The following is a 23,455-nucleotide window of genomic DNA, read 5'->3' as shown; positions in this document are numbered from 1 at the left end:
CCCAGTGCGGTGCTGGGGCTTATACTGGCTTGAGAGTAGACTGTTAAATTTTCAGTGATTTTGCAAGCTAGTTGTTAAACACAGCTATTATTTAAAATTAAACCACATAAAGTTACAATTAATAAAAATAAATGTAGGCAAGGCATGGTAGCTCACACCTTTAATCCTAACACTTTGGGAGGCCAAGGCGGGCAGATCACCTGAGGTCGGGAGTTCGAGACCAGCCTGACCAACATGGAGAAACCCCATCTCTACTAAAAGTACAAAAATTAGCTGAGTGGGTGTAATCTCAGCTATTCGGGAGGCTGAGGCAGGAGAATCACTTGAGGCCGGGGGGCAGAGGTTGCAGTGAGCTGAGACTGAGCCATTACACTCTAGCCTGCACAACAAGACTGAAACTCCATCTCTAATAAATAAATAGGCCAGGCGTGGTGGCTCACGCCTGTAATCCCAGCACTTTGGGAGGCCGATGCGGGTTGATTGCTTGAGGTCAGGAGTTCAAGACCAGCCTAGCCCAACATGGTGAAACCCTGTCTCTACTAAAAATACAAAAATTGCCTGAGCATGGTGGGGCACGCCTGTAATCCCAGCTACTTGGGAGGCTGAGGCAGGAGAATCCCTCGAGCCTGGGGGGCGGAGGTTGCAGTGAGCCAATATCGCGCCACTGCACTCCAGCCTGAGCAACAGAGAGAGACTCCATTTCAAAAAATAAATAAATTAATTAAATAAGTAACATAAAAAAATAAATGTAACAAGTACTCAAAATCCATCACTTCCTAATTATTTTTCACTCTTTTACTAATATCTGTGTTCATGAAGTGATTTATATCTACTATATCTGTACAGAGAGGAACACTCTCTATCAGAACTCAAAGAATACTGAGGGGTGGACAACTGAAAGAGACACATGAAATGCCTGATTTGGTTAGCTGCTAAATGCAGGTGGGACAAGTAATTAAACAGCCCTGCTCCTGCAGAGAAGCCTGCAGCAAAGAAGCGCTACTGTGCATTGCCTCTCGACTCACTGATCAGTAACACCATTTTGGTAGCTTCATATCTGCCATGGTGGGAGTATTTACACCACAGATATTGGTACATGCTACAAATTGGAGCTGCTTTTCCACCGCCCCCCATCCCCACCTAGAAACTTACCAGCATACCACTGATCTATGATATAGTTTGGACATGATATCCAGCATATATGTACAGGGTATAAACTATGTGCAAGGCATTGGGTTATGAGCTGGAAATACAGGATGAAGTCTTTACCCTCCTAGAACTAACATCTAGCATGGCAGACAGATAATAAATAGGTAAAAAGGTAAGTAGACAAAGCAAATACATAAATAAACAACCAATCAACAAGAAGCAGGATTATCACAGTTCTGGTAAGACAAGCAAAGAATATAAGGAAATGCATCCAAGGAATGTGTAACCACTGTGTGGAAAACAAGCAGTTACTAATTGTGTTAAGTGCTACAAGGAAGGAATCGGGGTTATGACATCAGAGCCCCACTAGTGGAGGCCATTTTGGAAAGTTGGTCAAAGCAGGCTCCACATTGAAGGGGACACTTAAGGTGAGACTTGAGGGATAACGGTGAGTCAGCCCTACAAAAAAGCCTACTGGGGGATGGCTGTGGGAGGTGAGCAAAAAGGATAATTGCTAAATTTCTGGTTTGAGCAAATGAGTAAATGGTGGTAACAACTTCTGCATAGAAATAAGTGCCCAAATTAAAACAAAGATCCCACTGTACACACAGAGATCTTTGCTACTTACATAATAATATGCCCTCATACAAGATAAAAGGGTTAAGGCAAGAACTGGTTCCAATCCTCTCCCAGTCTGCATCTGTTCATATGATGACCCCCATTCCCACCTCCATGGAACGGTTGGAGTCAGGATTCGCAGAGGCTCACTCATGTCATCCCGTGCCCTCCAGACACGGGCTGTGCCTTCTAGGCTATTCCCCCAGGTATCTGTAAACACCACATGCTCCCTAGAAAACTTAAATGGTGAACGAAACATGCTTTATCTTCAATTAGGCTGAACAAATAAACCAGAAATGATGTTTACGAAATCTGTCAATCGGAAGGATGCCTATCTAATATTAGTTCTGAATCTAAATCTGAGTACAGCTGGGTTTCTAAGATTTCATGTTACATTGCTGCAGGCTTCTCTGCGGGAGCAGGACTGTTTAATTACCTGTCCCAGCTGCATTTAGCAACTAAACAAATTAAGCATTTCATCTGTCTCTTTTAGTTGTCCACCTCTTTCAGTATGCGGAGTTCTTAGCAGAAAGTGCTGAAATGACAGAGTGGGTGAAACAGATGATTGGTGCCTTCACACACACACTGCATGTCATGCTTTTTGATGCTTACTCAATGTGCTTTGTGAGGCGTTCTATTTAAACTGACAAAGTTAAGGAGCAACAGGATTTTCATGATCCTGATATAAGTAAAGGATACAAGGAAATGCATTCAAGGGAAGTGTGGCCATTGTGTGCTTTACTGTCAGTGCAAAAATGAAGATCAAATGAGATTAAGAAGGCTTCAGGCCTTCTACCCACAAGTAGCGAGACCTACCATGAAACAAACTACAGCCATTCATTTTGCTTGAAGCTTTACTTTTAGGATATTAAAACAGGATATCAAAATGCTTAAGTGGGAATATAAATGATATTGCTTCAGGGGGAAAAGAAACTTCTGGAAAGGAATACTTCAAAAAGGTGTCAGTGGGATGGGGAAGGATTTTGCAAAAATGTTAAACTCGACAGAAAATAAAACGGAAAGAATCCATGATTGGTTCTTGTAACTCCCATACACAAAGTATTAAATAGCCATTTATGTTTAAAGATTAGGTCATTACTAAATTTACCATAAATAAAAAACAAACTTTTCAAGAATGAGGCTACAAGTTTTAAAGTAATGGAAAATCACAAGCATGATGGCCTCCCTCAGAGGTTATACAAGACAATCGATCCATTAGAGCTTCATTTATGTTTGTTTTTCTCACCCCTCCAAAATTTTATTTTATTTTATTTTATTTTATTTTATTTTTTTGAGATAGAGTCTCACTCTCATTGCCCAGGCTGGAGTGCAATGGTGTGATCTCGGCTCACTGCAACCTCTGCCTCTTGAGTTCAAGTGATTCTGCCTTAACCTCCCTAGCAGCTGGGATTACAGGTACACACCACCATGCCCAGCTAATTTTTGTATTTTCAGTAGAGATATGGTTTCATCATGTTGGTCAGGCTGGTCTCGAACCCCTGACATCAGGTGATCCACCCACCTCAGCCTCCCAAAGTGCTGGGATTACAGGCGTGAGCCACCGCTCCTGGTCCCCTCCAAAATTTTAATTCAGAATGTTCAAAAAATGTGTAACAGGTACCCTGTTGTACAGTAGTAAATTGAAAGTTCTCTTCAGTCACCTAATACCAAGGTCAAACATCAGTTGCTATTTAGCATTTTAGATATAATTTGTTTCCAGCCTGGCCCATGTGATACATCTGAATTTTTGATACTTGAAGTAACACTTTGCACTTGGCTTTCTCCCCCTACCTATGTTCACGGTAGTACCTTCACCTGAAATACCCATTGTACTCATTTGTACTCCAAATCTATTCTTCAGAGTATAGCTCAAACGCCATCCTACTGATAAGCCTACATCTGTCTTGAGGAAGTAATATCCTTCTAGAACACACATGAGGCATTTTAGCAATATCTGAATAATAATTCTCTATAAAGTGAGGCAAGAAAGGAATCAAAATTCCCTTTAAGAACCTCACCCTAAACCTACAGAATCAGAGTATCAGCAAGGAGGAACTTAAAATAGGGCATACGTATTTTGAAAAAGCTCCTCTGATGTTTCTGATATGCCACCTGCACCACTAGGTAACTGCTGCTACTATAGTTATTTGATTCTGTGTCTTACGTTCTCCACTTAAAAAGAGAGCAGCAAAGTATAAAATTACATTCTTGAGAACTGATAACAGCATTGCTTCTGTGGATGAGAGGACTGGGGTGGGAGAAAAAATTACCTTTTGCAGTACATATTTCTATACCTTTTAAATTGTATGTCTTGCCCATATATTATCTATTTAAAATTTAAAAGAAGAAAAAAGAATGATGCAAGCTTAGAAGCCAGATAACTCTTGATTTGTTTCCTTTTTTGAAACTTTTTAAATAAATTTATTTTTTAATAGTTCTGGAATGCTTCATGAATTTGTGCGTCATCGTTGCGCAGGGGCCATGCTAATCTTCTCTGTATCGTTCCAATTTTAGTATTTGTGCTGCCTAAGCGAGCACTCGATTTGTTTCCTAATTCCACCCCCTTACTAGCTGCATATGATCTTGGGCAAGTGACTTTACCTGCCTGACAGTCAAGTTTCCCATATTAAAAATGGGAAGGGGAAAATGCTTGCTGACCAATAAGGTTACTATTAGAAATACAGGAGAAAATATATTTAAAGCAAAGAACCAGCCCTGGTAACTGAACAGTAACATACACTATAACTCTTGGAAAGCCCAGTACATCCCACTTGCCTTAAAAACTCTATTTGTTCATTATAAAGTGGTTAGGAAGAAACCATACTTTAATGTTCTCTGGGTCAGGACATATAACTCAAGAGAGAAATAAAGTGAAATTTGTCCATCTGTTTTGTCAAAACCAGAGAGCAGGACCTGGTGTTTTTGTTTCCCACACAAGCAATATTACTGATGCTCACTTCATATTACAATTGATGGCCAGCAGAAAGGTCACTAGAATGAGCTTAATGCTTCTCCCTCATAGAGCTGTGATTATCTTAATAGTAAGCACTTGCCAAGAAAGCCGTCCCTAAAAGTGCAGTCTCCCTAGATGCGGGAAAACTGTTCTTGTGTCATGATTAACAGCTTCCTAGAAGCAGTGCAGCTAATGCTTAAGTCACTGTAAATAGCTTTCACCTCCCTCTTTCTCCACAACTCCACCCACCTCAGAAGAAAATTTTATCTGTTAACATTAGCCCATAGTATATGAAGATGCTTCTTTTTTAAAAAAAAATAGAGACAGGGTCTCCTCCCCTACTGTTGACCAGGTTGGTCTCAAACTCCTGGCCTCGAGATCCTCCTGCCTCAGCCTCCCAAAGAGCTGGGATGATATGCATAAACTACCCCGCTCAGTCATATAGATGCTTCTGGAATCATCCCTTCAAGATTGGTGGCCATGGCATGGCAACCATCTAAAAGCAGCTAGACCCATAGAAACATAATTGTTCTAATCAGAAAGCTGATGAGACAGGGGAAAACCTCCAGCCTGGACCTCAGATCATAGAAAAAACCCTGCTCAAAACTTCCCACTGGTGTTACCTGTCACTGAGGACAAAGTCCATACATATCACCGTGGCTCCCAAGGGGCCCTTTAATGCCTAGTCTTCCTCTCCAGCATCATTTAACAATATTCTGCTCTTCACTGAGTTTGACCCAGACACTGAAAGAAACAACTTCTATTCCCCCAACACGCGAGCCCTTTCCCACAGCAGAGCCACTGGACCTGCTGCTCCTCTTTTCCACATTCTTATCCTTCAAGCCTGAGCTCAGAAAAGCTTTCCCTGGCTCGCTCTAAAGTGTCCCCCACCCCAGTTATGCTCAATTTACTGTTTATTCATTTGCAACACTTCTTACAATCTGCAACTATCTTATTAAGTTATTTTTTACTTGTCTATTACCATGCCCCTATACAATTGCAAAATCTAAGCTCTATGAGAGCAAGGACCTTTTCCATTTTGCTTCCCACAGATGGTAGCAGAGTGTCTGGCATAGAGTAGGAGCTCAGTAAATAGTTCAGGAATGGATGAATGCACTCCAAGCTACAACCTGCCTCCGCTACGATCTAGTGGTATAATTTCGGTCAAGTCATTCAACCTAGGCAACCTTTACTATCCTCTCGTCTATAAAATCGGTTTTGACTGGTTAGTTAAAATCTCCCTTACATATTGTAGAGGGAAATTAGTAGCTAATGAATTAAGATGCAAATCTCCAATTATAGGAAGATTCTTAAAAATCATAGCTGATTAAAATGAAGAAAAATTCTGTGGACATTTAATAACTAAAATTAATGTAGAAAAATGTAAAAATATATGACGTTACATGGAAAAGCATACCCCTTCTATCTCACATACACGCGTGCACATGTGTATGCATGCGCGCGCGAGCGCACACACACACACACACTAAACAAAAGGCAGGTAATACTGACTGCAAATATATAAATATGTAGCTAACAACTAAATATGTAAAGAGAACAATGCGGCCAGGCACGGTGGCTCATGCCTGTAATCCCAGCACTTTGGGAGGCCAAGGTGGGTGGATCACCTGAGGTCGGGAGTTCAAGACCAGCCTGGCCAACATGGTGAAACCCCATCTCTACAAAAATACAAAAATTAGCTGAGTGTGATAGCAGGTTCCTGTAATCCCAGCTACTTGGGAGACTGAGGCTGAAACATTGCTTGAACCCGGGAGGCAGAGGTTGCAGTGAGCCGAGATGGTGCCATTGCACTCCAATCCGGCAACAGAGCAAGACTGCATCTCAAAAAAAAAAAAAAAAAAAAGGAACAGAATAATGTAATTTTGGATGACTTTTTTTCTTCCAGTGAAGAAAATAGGGAAACAAGAAAAGCAACTTTTTGCCACAACAAAATTTCAATTAATTAAATGTTTTAAAAAGCATATTAAAAGAAAAAAGCCTTTGAATGTTCAGTCTAAAAGTGCTAGAGGCATATAACTGGGAAACAAAACTACCATTTATTGGACATTTCTTATATCTTGGCACTAAGCTATATTAAGGCATATATGAAATATTATTTCTATTTAGTATTCTATAAAACAATTATTATTGTTCATATTATTTAGAGAAAAAATGAGGCCAGTTATTTACCTCCAAAAGCATTTCATCAAATGTTACTTTCTTAAGCCTTCCCTGACCAACCTATCTAAATTTGCAGACAAACCCCCACTCCTGAATTTCCTATGTTCCCTGCCTTAATACTCTCCGTGGTACATATCACTTATATGGTACAACTTACTTATTTTTGGCCTCCTCCCATGAAAATATAAGTTCTATAGGACAGGAATTTTTCTTCCTGCTTTGTTTTCTTCTGGAACCCTAGGACCCAGTAGCAGACCTAGCACAGAGTACATATAATATTTATTTGATGAATGAATGAACAGCCAAATGCACTAGTGAGTTTTTATAAGGTGGTTCTGAAAGTATGTTCAACTCAAAGCCCTTCTGCCCATTTATATCAGAGTTACCGAGTACAAATATATATATATGTTTATATGTGTGTGTGTGTATATATATGTACATTCCATAGAGGTTGATCAGGAAAGACGACACAGTAAGAGTGGAGGCAGAGAACTAAGGGGTGAGAGTGAGAAAGAACATCTTCTGCCTAGAGAAAGAGAATCACACTCTTTAAACATGTACACAAAGTGTGCTTTGTGCCTTTTTTCCTTGCTGTCTTTTACTTATTATAAAACATTATAAAACATGATTCAGGGTCTTAGGCTTTAATGTGGGAGAACAGACAAGTAAAGCTGAACCACGTGATAAACACAGCCTGATCAGGGCAGGACTTCCCTATAAGGACATATCCTGAGTTCTAAAACAATATGGCACAGGAGACTGAAAAGCTAATCAGGAAAACTTGGAAAAGTAAAGCAAGTATTTCAGCAGCCCACACTACTAAGGAGAGAAGATTAGAGTTCAGGTTCCACCAGGATAAGAGGACTGGTAAACACCCCAGGGTCTTTTGTGGATTACGCGGGAGGCTGTGTCTTTTTTTTTTTTTAAGACAGAATCTCGTTCTATTGCCCAGGCTGGAGTGCAGTCGCACAATCTCGGCTCGCTGCGGCCTCCGCCTCCCAGGTTCAAGTGATTCTCCTGCGTCAGCCTCCCAAGTAGCTGGGATTATAGGCACCCACCACCATGCCTGGCTAATTTTTGTATTTGTAGGAGAGACGAGGTTTTACCATGTTGCCCAGGCTGGTCTTGTACTCCTGACCTCAGGTGATCTTCCTGCCTCGGCCTCCCAAAATGCCAGGGTTACAGGCGTGAGCCACTGTGCCTGGCCAAGGTTGTGTCTTAAAAGTGAAGCAAATCAGAGGTAGTCTGAATCTTACCAGAACTGTACCTCTTCCCCATCTCTAAGATGAGCACCCACCAGTATCACCACACACACTCTCTCACTCTCTCTCTCTTTCTCTCTCTGTCTCTCTCTTCCCTCCCCTCCCTCTGTCAACACATTAGCAGGCTAATGATATCATCTGAAGCCTTTTATAGTTGTCAGACATTTAATCAAATTTTGGCATGACAAACAAAAACAAACACATACCCAAACAAAAAGACAAAACATCAAATGACAGAAACAGATCCAAAGTTAATCCAGATATTGGAATCACTTAAAGTCTTTATAAGCTATGGTTAACATGCTGAAGAATTAGAGGAAAAGATGGCAAATACAGGAAGAGATGAAAAATACAGATTTTTTTTTTTTTTTTTTTTTTTTGAGACAGAGTCTCGCTCTGTCACCCAGTCTGGAGTGCAGTGGTGCAATCTCGGCTCACTGCAAGCTCCACCTCCCAGGTTCAGCCATTCTCCTGCCTCAGCCTCCCGAGTAGCTGGGACTACAGGTGCCCGCCACCACGCCTGGCTAATTTTTTGTATTTTTAGTAGAGACAGGGTTTCACTGTGTTAGCCAGGATGGTCTTGATCTCCCGACCTCATGATCCACCCGCCTTGGCCTCCCAAAGTGCTGGGATTACAGGTGTCAGCCACTGTGCCCACCCTAGATTTTTTTTTATGTCGGGAATTTAGCCGGAGGAGTATAATCTAAAAAGAAATAAAATGAAAATTCCATACTAGATAAATAACTAAAATTAAGTACTTAATAGATGGGCTTCAGCAGCCAATTAGGCACAGGAAATTTAGTAAACTGGAAGACAGTTAAACAGAAAATAAGAGTTTAGTGTAAATTAAAGAGCAATTTCATGCAACACTGATTTATATGATGATAAGAAAAATAATAATAAGAGCCCGGCCGGGCACAGTGGTTCACACCTGTAATCCCAGCACTTTAGGAGGCCAAGGCTTCACCTGAGAGCACAAGTTCGAGACCAGCTTGGCCAACATTGTGAAACTCCATCCCTACTAAAAATAGAAAAAATTAGCCAGGCATGGTGGTGGGTGCCTCTAATCCCAGCTACTTGGGAGGCTGAGGCAGGAGAATCGCTTGAACCTGGGAGGCAGAGGTTGCAGTGAGCCAAGATGATAAACTACAAGATGAGCCATATTGCTTTTTGTATTTTCCTCAGATTTACAGTCACAACGATGAAATGATTTAAAATGCAGGTAAACTGGGAAGGGAAGAAAGATCGCACCATTGCACTCCAGCCTAGGCAACAAGAACGAAACTCCGTCTCAAAAAACAAGAGCGTACTATGTGCTTGCAACTATTCTAGGCATATTATAGTTAATACCTATATAAATTTATAAGGCAGTACAATATTAAGCATAACATAGCTAATTTCTGTATAAGTCTATGAGGCAGGTATTAATATTTCCTTTTTACATATAAAAAAACTGAAACATGGACTTTAGATCATTTTCTAAGATCACACAGCTATGAAATTCTGCATAAGTCAGAATTCAAACTGAGGCAGTTTGGTTCTAGAATCCATGTAATCAGTACATTATAATGCAGTAATTAATAACAAATGAAGCTTGATGAGGTGTTTGCCTTTGAGACGGAGTTTCCCTCTTGTTGCCCAGGCTGGAGTGCAATGGTGCAATCTTGGCTCACTGCAACATCTGCCTCCTGGGTTCAAGCGATACTCCTGCCTCAGCCTCCCGACTAGCTAGGATTACAGGCGCCCATTACCACGCCCAGCTAATTTTTTTGCATTTTTATTGAGACAGGGTTTCACTATGTTGTTTTTGTTTTTGTTTTTGTTTTGAGACAGAGTCTCGCTGTGTTGCCCAGGATGAAGTGCAGTGGCACCATTTTGACTCACCACAACCTCCACCTCTTGGGTTCAGCGATTCTCCTGCCTCAGCCTACCAAGTAGCTAGGACTACAGGTGCATGCCACCATGTCTGGCTAATTTTTGTATTTTTATTAGAGACAGGGTTTCACTATGTTGGCCAGGCTGGTCTCAAACTCCGGACCTCGTGATCAGCCTCCCAAAGTGCTGGGATTATAGGCGTGAGCCACCGCGCCTGTCTTTGTATTTGTATTTCTTACTCTCATTTTGAATTAAATCCCTCTCAATATATTGAGAGGGAATTAATATTTAGTCACTACTCTAATCCAATCTGACCTTGTAAATAGTTTAAAATTAAACTATAAGATGAGCCATATGCTTTTTGTATTTTCCTCAGATTTTGTACATCTGAGGAAAGCTTGGTCAGTTGGCCAACACAGTCACAACGATGAAGTGACTCAAGATGCAGGTAAACTGGGAAGAGAAGAAAGACTCTCCAGTGCCAGAAAATTCAAACCTGGCCAGGCACAGTGGCTCATGCCTGTAATCCCAGCACTCTGGGAGGCCGAGGCAGGTGGATTACCTGAGGTCAGGAGTTCGAGACCAGCCTGATTAACATGGTGAAACCCCATCTCTACTTAAAAAAGAAAAAAATTAGCCGGGGATGGTGGCACATGTATGTAGTCCCAGCTACTCGAGAGGCAGAGGCAGGAGAATCGCTTGAACCTGGGAGGCGGAGGTTGCAGTGAGCTGAGATCACGCCACTGCACTCCAGCCTGGGTGACAGAGCAAGACTCCGTTGTGAAAAAAAAGAAAGAAAAGAAAATTCAAACCTATAAAATTATGGCACACATAGCATAAAATCATGGAAGATAAATATTGATTACAAATACTCAACCAAGAAGAAAATGGCAGCACTACCTAAAGACTTTTCAACTTCTTATGAAACCTGCATGGGATGCAGAAAATACATTTTTAGCTGGGCGCTGTGGCTCACATCTGTAATCCTAGTACTTTGGGAGGCCAAGGCGGGTGGATCTCCTGAGGTCAGGAGTTGGAGACCAGCCTGACCAACAGTGAGAAACCCCATCTCTACTAAAAATACAAAATTAGCCGGGCGTGGTGGTGCACGCCTGTAATCCTAGCTACTAGGGAAGCTGAGGCAGGAGAATCGCTTGAACCCGGGAGGCACAGGTTGCGGTGAGCCAAGATTGCGCCACTGTATTCCAGCCTGTGCAACAAGGGTGAAACTTTGTCTCAAAAAAAAAAAAAAAAGAAAATACATTCTTAAAACTGCATGTGACAGAAGAGTTTAAGGTGGGCTCAGCACTTATATCCCGTGCAGAATTACAGTATGACTTCTGAAACCACTCAGACAAGAACATCTTTCCTTTCTTATCGATTGTTGAGGAAGCCGCCTACAAGACTTCTCTAAGTTTCAATTGCCCTGACCTCTGCTTATCCAGAATGGGAATTTTTAGTGACAGGACACAAAAAATGCTGGAAAAAAAACTGTAGAAGTTGTCTTCTGGCACCTTGCCAATAGAAATAAAGCTTACCAAAAAGTTTTAAATTCAAGAACAACCACTGCCTATACTCAGAAGATAAACCACTTTTCTTTCCTTGAACATCTGAACCTGAAGCCTTTTTTAAAGCCTGTATTCCTGGGTCTTGCTTTTTAGGAAACATATATTAAAGGACTTCTTATAATATCTAAAAAGCTAACACACACTGCACAATGTTACTCTGCATACTACATCTAATGTGGGCAAAGGAGTCAAACCTGGGTTCTGACTTCTGGACATTGACACAGGGATCCCATGTTCTTCCCAGGCATCATCTTTCATAACAGTGAGACCCATCACATTTCCAGGAAACATGCAAGACTAAGTTCTGGAAGCTTTAGGTCACAGCACTAATTTAGCTTCTTCAGCAGGAATTTAAAGAAAGTTCTTCAAACTATGAAAAATGGACAGAGTTCAGTGGCTCCACCTGTAATCCCAACACTTTGGGAGGCAAACACAGGAGGATCACTTGAGCCTATGAGTTTGAGACCAACCTGGACAACATAGTGAGACCCTATCTCTTAAAAAAAAAAAACTGTTAACTTTGTTATAAAAAATGCTTACCTTTGAATATTTCTGTAACTCAGCATCATCTGCAATCTGTGTGTCCAAAGTAGCAACCTAAATTTACAAAAAAAAATTTCTAGTATTTGTAAAAACATAACTGTATTTCTTCCTACATTTTCTGAAAATATCTGTAAAACCTATATATTGATAACTCTATTTGACTTACATTCTAATACCTTTCTTATATTTTTGAAATCTACAACACATAATGTGAAATTTCAGAGTATATTTGACTTTTTTGTTGTTGTTCTCCACAACAATCTTTTTCCCTAAATTGCATAAATTGAACAGAAGGTGATGGGCAAATATATATACTATTTTTTTTAAATACCTAAATGATATGCCAAATATGTTTTCATTTGGTTATAAAGAGGTTTATAGATTACTTGTATATCATCTCATATGGTTATGTCCTGCCTGGGTTTTTCTTTAAATTATTATTATTATTCTTATATTTTAAGTTCTAGGGTACATGTGCACAACGTGCAGGTTTGTTACATATGTATACTTGTGCCATGTTGGTGTGCTGCACCCATCAACTCGTCAGCACCCATCAACTCGTCATTTACATCAGGTATAACTCCCAATGCCATCCCTCCCCCCTCCCCCCATACTATTTTTAAAAATCCATGATCCCTAAAATTTTAATATAATCCTCCATTAGGCTAAATGCATAAAAATTTTACTCTTGAAAAAATCAAGAATATGGCCATTTTTACTTTCAAATTCAAGCCTCAAAACAAAATTTGCAAGGTCAGTAAAGTCAGATGTGTTTGGAAAAACTAAAGCATCTGACTTTCCACAACAAGCTCAAACCATTTCCCCAGGAGAAATAGCTGGCAAAGACACAAACAGAAAGACCTGGTCCCTGGTGGAAAGCTCATGGAATACTTAAAGCTTTTAATCCTGGCCTAAAACTATTCTAAGCTTCAATCGTGGACATCCACAGAAATGAATTCCTTGCAAGCAAAAGTATGTTACTGATGATTTGCATCTGTAACTTGTTAATAAAATATGATGCATCTGGCAGGAAGGGATAAGTTAAACAATGACCCAACTACAGCTTCTGAAAGTACCGCATTTCAGATAAGCAGATTCTGGAAGAAAATGAAATAAGAAATATTGGAGTACATGCATTCATTCACTCTCCATCATGCCTGGCTTCTTTCTGCCAACTATTCCTTGGTACAAGATGCTACAACTTTTAATGGATAGCTGTCACTTTAAATTTCCAACTTCAAATTCTGTCTCCTCTTTATAATTTGTCTGTTATGACCTCACCATGTAATAAATAAATGAAATTTTAAAGTTTAGTTATAAGGGGAATAAAATTTTAACAGAAGGCTGGCAGTGGCTCATGTCTGTAATCCCAGAACTTTGGGAGGCCAAGGAGGGTGGATCACTTGAGCCTAGCAGCTCGAGATCAGACTGGGCAACACAGTGAGACACCATCTCTAAAAAAAAAATTGAAAAATTAAGTGAGCGTGGTGGCTCATGCTTGTAGTCCCAGTCAGTCAGAAGGCTGAGGTGGGAGGATCGCTTGAGCCCAGGAAGTTGAAGCTGCAGTGAACTATGATTGTACCACTGCATTCCAGTCTGGGCAACAAAGCAAGACCCTGTCTCTCAAAAAATCGTTTTTTGCTTTTTGTTTTTTGTTTTTGGTTTTGAGGTGGAGTCTCCCTCTTTCGGCCAGCCATAGTGCAGTGGCACAATCTCGGCTCACCACAACCTCCGCCTCCTGGGTTAAGCAATTCTCCTGCCTCAGCTTCCCAAGTAGCTGGGATTACAGGTGCCCACTATCACACCCAGCTAATTTTTGTATTTTTAGTAGATACAAGGTTTCACCCTATTGGCCAGGCTGGTCTCAAACTCCCAACCTCAAGTGATCCACCCATCTCAACCTCCCAAAGTGCTGGGATTATAGGTGTGAGCTACCCCATGTGGCCAAAAAAAATGTTTTTTAACAAAAAAAGAGCCCATCATAAAACTGGCCATTTGTAAATACTGGTACAGCAAATTCCTTTGAATATCAAACCACTAAGATAAGTAGGAAAGGCCATTTGCTAGGTAATAGCCTAATAACCATATTTGAAATCTATGAAGCAAAGAAACAGCAGCTCGGGAAAACTGACACACAGGTATAAAGTTACCAAGAGAAAGTGTCAATTGTATTGACTCATCCTAATGACACTGAAAATTTTGTGACAACAGACAGTGGCTAGGTAATCTAAACCAAAATGATTTTTTAAATCTCCAACCAGCCAACAAGTACTAATAATAAACATATGTAAGAAAATGTGAATGAGAGTAGAAATTTAAAAGAATATTTTTTTACTAATGCATTTAGTGAAAACTGTAGAGGCTTGTCTAAGCACAACTTTCTGCCTTCATGTGGATTCATATGGGGAAATGTAATCAATCCCTTACTCAATGAATCTAATAGCAGGTGAAAGGAAGTCTAATGGACCACTGGTACTATAAACTTATACCTAACCTAAATTACTTCCTGTTCTTCCAAATACATTTGATAATCATTCTTTCATTTTTCACATAAAACTGTAAGATTCTTTGTGAAACATAGGACTAATATCCACAGGCCTTTCAGTGTACAGTAAAACAAACAGATCATAAAAGCAATCATAAAAATGCCAGCAATTTTAAGCAGCTGATATAGGTTATAAATTTAAAGGCAAGCTCTCTCTCTCCTAACAGTTTTCTGTCTATTGTCGACTTAAATGGTTTCAACATGAACTGAGTGTCTGCTAATTTTAAGGGAAGTTTGTGTGCAGTCCTTAATTATTCTTACAGCTTAAAATGCTAAAGATGGGGGAAAAAATCAACTGACTGATCCAATAGGGAAGAAAGGCAGGAAGGAAAAATAAAGGCAGGCTGGCTATTCTTTGACTCTCCCATTTCTTTGGACTGTAGTGTTAGAAACTTGATGTGAAATGAGACATGCGTGTTTTTTATTAGAGCATTTTAACATACCATTACTTCATAATCAGGACCCAATAGGTTTTCCCATCTGGATTTCAGCTCATTTTCTGGAGAGTCTGGGGCTTTTTCTGGATATTAAAAAAAAGAGAGAGAGAGAGAATGTTGAAACTACTGTGAGCCAAACACACTTAACTGCTAAATTCTTCAATAACAGTCCAGTTTCAGTAAGTAAAGGGGAAATGAATAAAAAGGAAAATGCATTAACTTAGGTCTACTAGGTAAAGTAAATCAGAGGTGACTTATAAAACTAACATAAAATGTAAAGACCAGCTGTGACCAAATTACGAAAGAGCTTTTTTTGTTAAGGGATATTTTAAAGGAAAGAGAACATGATGAGTTATACATGAAATTTAAATTATATACAGTTTATATGTAAACATCCTATAGTTTACAAGTAAAATGCATCTGGCTTTGCTTTATAATACATTAGGACATAGAAGGATTTAATTTAAATGTTAATCACTTCAAAGTAGTTCCATTCCAGCTGCCCACTAGAAAAGTAAAAACTTATCAAGATATCTTTCCTATCAGCAGCGCATATCAACACAATACAATCAGACTTTTCACACGGGTAGCTACAAAGGCTTGTCTGGTTTAATTCAGTCAAAGTTCCATGAGCTTTAAGACAATAGAAACTCTGGTTTCACACTAGTCTTTTGTTGCTTGGTTATTAAGATATTTGTATCTTTATGACTTTCTTACTTGAGTGTAATACTGTCTGTGTTGCATAATTTTATACAGCCAAAACAGATTTTAAGTGTCTTGCCTGTCCTCCACATGACTGTAAGCAGAAGCTCAGTGCATGGTGCATAGTATGAATAATGTCTAATAGGCAAAAGTCAAAGTACTAAAACTGAAGTTATAACTTATACCCATAGCAGCAGCAGAAAATGAACAAACTTCTACGTTTTTTAACTTCAAGAAAAACTGTCTCAATATTGCCTTAAGATTAAACAAGTCACAGAACAGTTATCGCAACTGATATAACCATCTGCCTAAAATCAAATGTAACTTGCAGTATCAGTTCTTTTAGTCTTCAGCATGGACAGCTCATCTTGGATAAGCATATAATGTTCAATGACATAATACAAATCATTAAGCGAAACAGGCTAACCTCAAAAATCAGTGACTAACACTAATGAACACTAAAGAACTTAAATTACTACATTTATAAAAGAACACCCGTGAAATAACTATATTAATTGCTATGCTAGATTTCATTTAGGGGATGACTAACCAAAGATCCTATTAAAAACAAAAAATCAAATTCATTTGGGCTCTGCACCTTTGTGCCTATTCCTGTTAGTATTTCCTTAAGAAATTACATTAAGAGTTCTAACATCTTGCCTTATAAATTTCTTCTTATAAATTTCCAGTAATTTCTTATCTGGTAAACAAATTTGAACAAAATTTGCAATTTATTTGTTGAATTCTAAGCTTAAAAACATGGCTCTCATATGACAGTTAATATATATGTATAATATAATGTTGACATTTCACCAGCAATTCTTTTGACTATATTTTTACCTTTCCGTTGTACAACAAAAACACAGTCATGTGTTTTAAACCACAGTACAAAGGCCTAAGTGCTAGAGAAAAGAGATATACTTTCAGCAGCTCAATAAATCCTAGGTTACACAAAATGATCAAAAAATGAATAACATGATGATCTGAAACAATTATTCCAAAGGCAAAAAGAGAGCTAACCTCATAGCAGTTAGTAGATTTTGGTTTTACTCTAAAGCTAAAATTATACATATGCAAGAAGAAAAAAATGTAGTGAAGCTGATCCAAATAGCACACATGAAATATTTCTAAAACTGATACTTCCTGGTCAATTGTAGGTATACTCTTTAATTTTTGCAAATATAACTAAAAAATGGTATGTCATTTTTAAAATTTGTATTTCTTTCATTACAAATGAAGTTGATATGTCAGTGTTGTTATTAGCTTTTTGTATTCCTCTTTCGTGAACCATCTGTTCACTGTCTTTACTTGCTTTCATTTTAGCAAGTAGGACTTAATTTAAAATGGGAACATAGTATATAAGATGCCAAGACCGTCACATTGATGATGAAAATCTTGTAGTGCACGTCTTGGAGTTAAAGTCTTAAGTATCAAGAAGTAAAATAATTTCATTGTTTCTATTACTAACATTAAAAGTTGAGTGCAAATTGTATAAAATTAGGTACTTTGATTAGTAAAAAAAAATTGAATGTTTTGTCATTTATTTTATTAAGCATGCCCAGTTAAGCCAAGCTTAGTAAATAATGTTTTTTAAACGTCAGGTAGCATTTAAAATAGAGGAGTATTGTTATCCCTAGCGTGAGTATAATGATGATACGAAAAGCTTTGTCTTGTCATTATAATAAAAAAAAGGAACATTTATTATGGAAAGAATATTTCTAAAACTGTATCTAATTTCAGAATGTACTCGATTTTCATCTGACTTTTTACTGAAAATCTGAGCTCAACTCAGATTTGCAAAGATAAACTGCAATCTACTTGAGTCAAAAAGAACAAGGTAAATTTCCAAATCATAGGCTATTCTTTCCTGACCTGAGACAAGACAAAGCCAAAAGCCAAAACTTCTCAGGAACATGGATGGTGTTAAGTACTCAAGGAGTTTCATTTAGCAGGCGAGGCTTTCCTAGGCACTTTTATGCAGGGAACTGTGTGCAACTGTTACTCAATGAACTTGGAGAGTAGAGTCCACTATAATAGCTAAGGTATCAAAATACAAAGTAAAAGGACAAAGCTGCAAATCAATTAAAAAAAATTAAAGAATAAATGTGTAACAGCCTGGCAATTCGATGCAACTTATAGAAATGTATACATTATTAATTTTTATAATAAAAAACATGTATAATGAAAAAGAAACATATGCTATATGTGTATAAACAGCAATAATCTATAGATATAGACATATCAATGATAATATATAAGCTAAGGTGGTTCCCACCTATAATCTCAGCACTCTGGGGGGCCAAGGTGGGAGGATGGCTTGAGTTTAAAACCAGCCTGGACAACATAGTGAGACCCCATCTCTACAAAAATTAAAATGAAATTAAAAACTTAACATAAGTAAAGAAAAATTAAACAAGAGCTTGGTCTCCAACTGTCACAGTGTTAAAATGTTGATATTGGCTGGGCACAGTGGCTCACACCTGTAATCCCAACACTTTGGGAGGCCCAGGTGGGCAGACCATTTGAGGCCAGGAGTTCAAGACCAGCCTGGCCAATATGGTGAAACCCCATCTCTACTAAAAATACAAAAATTAGCCCAGTGTGGTGGCATGCACCTGTAATCCCAGCTATACTTGGGAGGCTGAGGCAGGAGAATCACTTGAACCCAGGAGGTGGAGGTTACAGTAAGCTGAGATCATGCCACTGCACTCCAGCCTGGGCAACAAGAATGAAACTCCATCTCAGGGTCTGTCGTGGGGTGGGGGGAGCGGGGAGGGAGAGCATTAGGAGAAATACCTAATGTAAATGACGAGTTAACGGGTGCAGCACACCAACATGGCACATGTACACATATGTAACAAACCTGCACGTTGTGCACATGTACCCTAGAACTTAAAGTATAATAAAAAATAAAAGAAGAAAAAAAAAACTCCATCTCAAAAAAAAAGATGTTGATATTAACAATATGCTATTTTATATCTCCAAAATGCCTATAAGATTTCTCACATTATATTAAATACAAAGAGAGAAAATGGTTAACAAATGAAGAAGTCTGTTATTGCAAAGTGAATGCTTTGTACCTACCCAATTTTTCTAAGGCTTGTATGTTGTCACTTTTTAAATTATCCATTCTATCTTTAATTTCCTCCTGTTCACCATCCACATTAGTTTCGGTTTCCACTGCTCCAGTTAGAAAGAGAGCTGGTGGTTTGGGTGGTTCAACAACAGTTCCTAAAACCAAAAAATACATATTTAAAGAAAATTTTTGTAATGTTAACTTGAATTATTACTTGTTGAGGACTATATTTAAGTGAGCATATTTTACTCCTGTTCTCTCATTTCATGACCTTATTAAATCTGAGATAACTTACATATACGATTCTTTAAACCCAAAATGCCATGTGTAATAGATAATCAATCAATTCCTTAAAAAATGAACTTGTTAATAGCATTGAAAAGAATAAGGAACTAAACAATGAGAAGAGAAAAGCAAGGTAAACTCAATGACAAAGAAGGGGTTAGATGCTTTTCAATATAGCCTTGGGAAAAAAAAATGCTAAAGTCCTAAGCTCTTACTGTTCTGGTGGGCAGGAAGCAAGACCTGCAGAATAGCTGGACCAATTGCTATGGGCTCTCCTATGTTCTGGCATGACATCATCATGACACTGACAAACAAACCTACACAGGTAACCTTATTACTTAGAAGGGAGTTAGAAAGAATTCCCCTTGGTGTAGAGATTCCTCATCTTGCTAAATTGAGCTAAGTAAAATAATAGAGGAACTGGAAAGGATCAGGGGCTCATGGCTATAGTCCTAGTGCTTTGGGAGGTTAAGGTGGGAGGATCATATCAGGCCAGAAGTTTGAGACCAGCCGGGGCAACTTAGTGAGACCCAATCTCTACTCCCAAACAAAAAATCTTCTTTAAAAATTAGCCAGACATGGTGACGTGCATCTGTAGTCCTAGCTACTTGGGAGTCTGAGGTGGGAGGATTTTCTGAGCCCAGGAGTTTGAGGCTGCAGTGAGCTATGATCGTGCCACTGTACTACAGCCTGGGTGACAGAGCAAGACCCCGTTTTTTAAAAAAAACATAGGAGTTACTCAAGTTTTCACCGTCAACCATAAGTTGCATAAGAGTGATTCTACGTTGTGTTTTAAATAATTACACATCACTTATAAAGTATTCTTATAAAAAATAATTAAGGCCAGGCACGGTGGCTCACGCCTGTAATTCCAGCACTTTGGGAAGTCAAGGCAGATGGATCACTTAAGGTCACGTGTTCAAGACCAGCCTGGCCAACATGGTGAAACCCTATCTCTACTAAAACTACAAAAATTAGACAGGCACGATGGCGCACACCTGTAATCCCAGCCACTGGGGAGGCTGAGACACGAGAATCAAGAATTGCTCATTCACAGATACTGGGTATCCCTACATTCAGTTGGTGTGGTAAACTGAAGCCAAGAGCTCTTTCAGAGCTATTAAACACCATTATAGGGAAGGATTCCAAGATGGCCAAATAGGAACAGCTCCAGTCTATAGCTCCCAGCGTGAGTGACACAGAAGGCAGGTGACTTCTGCATTTCCAACTGAGGTACTGGGTTCATCTCACTGGGACTGGTTGGACAGTGGGTGCAAGCTGAAGGAACGCGGGGCATCGCCTCACCCGGGAGGCACAGGGGTCAGGGAATTCCCTTTCCTAGCCAAGGGAAGCCGTCACAGACACTACCTGGAAAATCGGGACACCCTTGCCCTAATACTGCACTTTTCCAACGGTCTTAGCAAATGGCACACCAGGAGATTAAATCCCATGCCTGGCTTGGCTGGTCCCACACCCATGGAGCCTTGCTCACTGCTAGCACAGCAGTCTGAGATTGAACTGCAGGGTGGCAGCGAGGCTGGGGGAGTGACGTCCGCCATTGCTGAGTTTTGACAAGGTAAACAAAGCGCCTGGGAAGCTCCAACTGGGTGGAGCCCACTGCAGCTCAAGGAGGCCTGCCTGCCTCTATAGACTCCACCTCTGGGGGCAGGGCATAGCTGAACAAAAGGCAGCGGAAACGTCTGCAGACTTAAAAGTCCCTGTATGACAGCTTTGAAGAGAGCAGTGGTTCTCCCAGCACGGAGTTTGAGATCTGAGAACAGACAGACTGCCTCCTCAAGTGGGTCCCTGACTCCCGAGTAGCCTAACTGGGAGACATCTCCCAGTAGGGGCCGACTGAAACCTCATACAGCTGGGTGCCCCTTGGAGACGAAGCTTCCAGAGGAAGGATTAGGCAGCAATATTTACTGTTCTGCAATATTTGCTGCTCTGCAGCCTCCACTGGTGATACCCAGGCAAACAGGGTCTGGAGTGGACTTCCAGAAAACTCCAGCAGACACGCAGCTGAGGGTCCTGACTGTTAGAAGGAAAACTAACAATCAAAAGGAATAGCATCAACATAAACAAAAAGGACATCCACACCAAAACACCATCTGTAGGTCACCATCATCAAAGACCAAAGGGAGCTAAAACCATACAGATGGGGAAAAAACAGAGCCAAAAAGCTGAAAACTCTAAAACACAGAGTGCCTCTTCTTCTTTCTCCAAAGGATCGCAGCTCCTTGCCAGCAATGGAACAAAGCTGGACGGAGAATGACTTTGACGAGCTGACAGAAGGAGGCTTCAGAAGATCGGTAATAACAAACTTCTCCAAGTTAAAGGAGGACGTTCGAACCCATCGCAAGGAAGCTAAAAACCTTGAAAAAAGATGAGAAGAATGGCTAACTAGAATGAATAGTGTAGAGAAGACTTTAAATGACCTGATGGAGCTGAAAACCTTGGCATGAGAACTACGTGACGAATGCACAAGCTTCAGTAGCCAATTTGATCAAATGGAAGAAAGGGTATCAGTGATCGAAGATAAAATAAATGAAATGAAGCAAGAAGAGAAATTTAGAGAAAAAAGAGTAAAAAGAAACAAACAAAGCCTCCAAGAAATATGGGACTATGTGAAAAGACCAAATCTATGTTTGATTGGTATACCTGAAAGTGATGGGGAGAATGGAACCAAGTTGGAAAACACTCTTCAGGATATTATCCAGGAGAACTTCCCCAACCTAGCAAGGCAAGCCAACAATCAAATTCAGGAAATAACAGAGAACGCCACAAAGATACTCTTTGAGAAGAGCAACCACAAGACACATAATTGTCAGATTCACCAAAGTTGAAATGAAGGAAAAAATGTTAAGGACAGTCAGAGAGAAAGGTCGGGTTACCCACAAAGGGAAGCCCATCAGACTAACCAGAAGATCTCTCCACAGAAACTCTACAAGCCAGAATAGAATGGGGGCCAATATTGGACATTCTTAAAGAAAAGAATTTTCAACCCAGAATTTCATATCCAGCCAAACTAAGCTTCCTAAGTGAAGGAGAAATAAAATCCTTTACAGACAAGAAAATGCTGAGAGATTTTGTCACCACCAGGCCTGCCTTACAGGAGCTCCTGAAGGAAGCGCTAAACATGGAAAGGAACAATCAGTACTAGCCACTGCAAAAACATGCCAAATTGTAAAGACCATCAATGCTAGGAAGAAACTGCATCAACTAACGGGCAAAATAACCAGCAAATATCATAATGACAGGATCAAATTCACACATAACAATATTAACCTTAAATGTAAATGGGCTAAATGCCCCAATTAAAAGACACAGACTGGCAAATTGGATAAAGAGTCAAGACCCATCAGTGTACTGTATTCAGGAGACCCATCTCATGTGCAGAGACATACATAGGCTCAAAATAAAGGGATGGAGGAAGATCTACCAGAAATACAAACTAACATCAGATAATACTATAAACACCTCCATGCAAATAAACGAGAAAATCTAGAAGAAACTGATAAATTCCTGGACACATACACCCTCCTAAGACTAAATCAGGAAAACACTGAATCCCTGAATAGACCAATAACAGGTTCTGAAATTGAGGCAATAATTAATAGCCTACCAACCAAAAAAAGTCCAGAACCAGACAGATTCACAGCCAAATTCTACCAGAGGTACAAAGAGGAACTGGTACCATTCCTTCTGAAACTATTCCAATCAATAGAAAAAGAGGGAATCCTCCCCAGCTCATTTTATGAGGCCAGCATCATCCTGACACCAAAGCCTGGCAGAGACACAACAAACAGAAAAAGAGAATTTTAGACCAATATCCCTGATGAACATCGATGCAAAAATCCTCAATAAAATACTGGCAAACCAAATCCAGCAGCACATCAAAAAGTTTATCCACCACAATCAAGTTGGTTTCATCCCTAGGATGCAAGGCTAGTTGAAGATGTGCAAATCAATAAATGTAATCCATCATACAAACAGAACCAAAGACAAAAACCACGTGATTATCTCGATAGATACAGAAAAGGCCTTTGACAAAATTCAACAGCCCTTCATGCTAAAAACTCTCAATAAATTCGGTATTGATGGAAGGTATCTCAAAATAATAAGAGCTATTTATGACAAACCCACAAGCCAATATCATAGTGAATGAGCAAAAACTGGAAGCATTCCCTCTGAAAACTGGCACAAGACAGGGATGCCCTCTCTCACCACTCCTATTCAACATAGTGTTGGAAGTTCTGGC

At 39.6% G+C, this 23,455-nt stretch overlaps 1 protein-coding gene across 1 annotated transcript in view; it reads right to left on the bottom strand.

Moving 5' to 3' along the window:
• Window positions 1-23,455, bottom strand: part of INADL (InaD-like (Drosophila)) — a 475,627-nt gene that overhangs the window by 378,861 nt on the left and 73,311 nt on the right. The window contains 3 exon segments of the mRNA XM_011988948.1: window positions 12,147-12,203; window positions 15,138-15,214; window positions 18,918-19,064. Of these exon segments, the coding sequence (XP_011844338.1) occupies window positions 12,147-12,203; window positions 15,138-15,214; window positions 18,918-19,064 (281 nt within the window).

Source organism: Mandrillus leucophaeus, unplaced genomic scaffold, assembly GCF_000951045.1.
Source record: "Mandrillus leucophaeus isolate KB7577 unplaced genomic scaffold, Mleu.le_1.0 Scaffold341, whole genome shotgun sequence".
Classification (NCBI taxonomy): domain Eukaryota; kingdom Metazoa; phylum Chordata; class Mammalia; order Primates; family Cercopithecidae; genus Mandrillus; species Mandrillus leucophaeus.
Note: the sequence above shows the minus strand (reverse complement) of the source record. Positions and strands in the feature narration are given on the sequence as shown.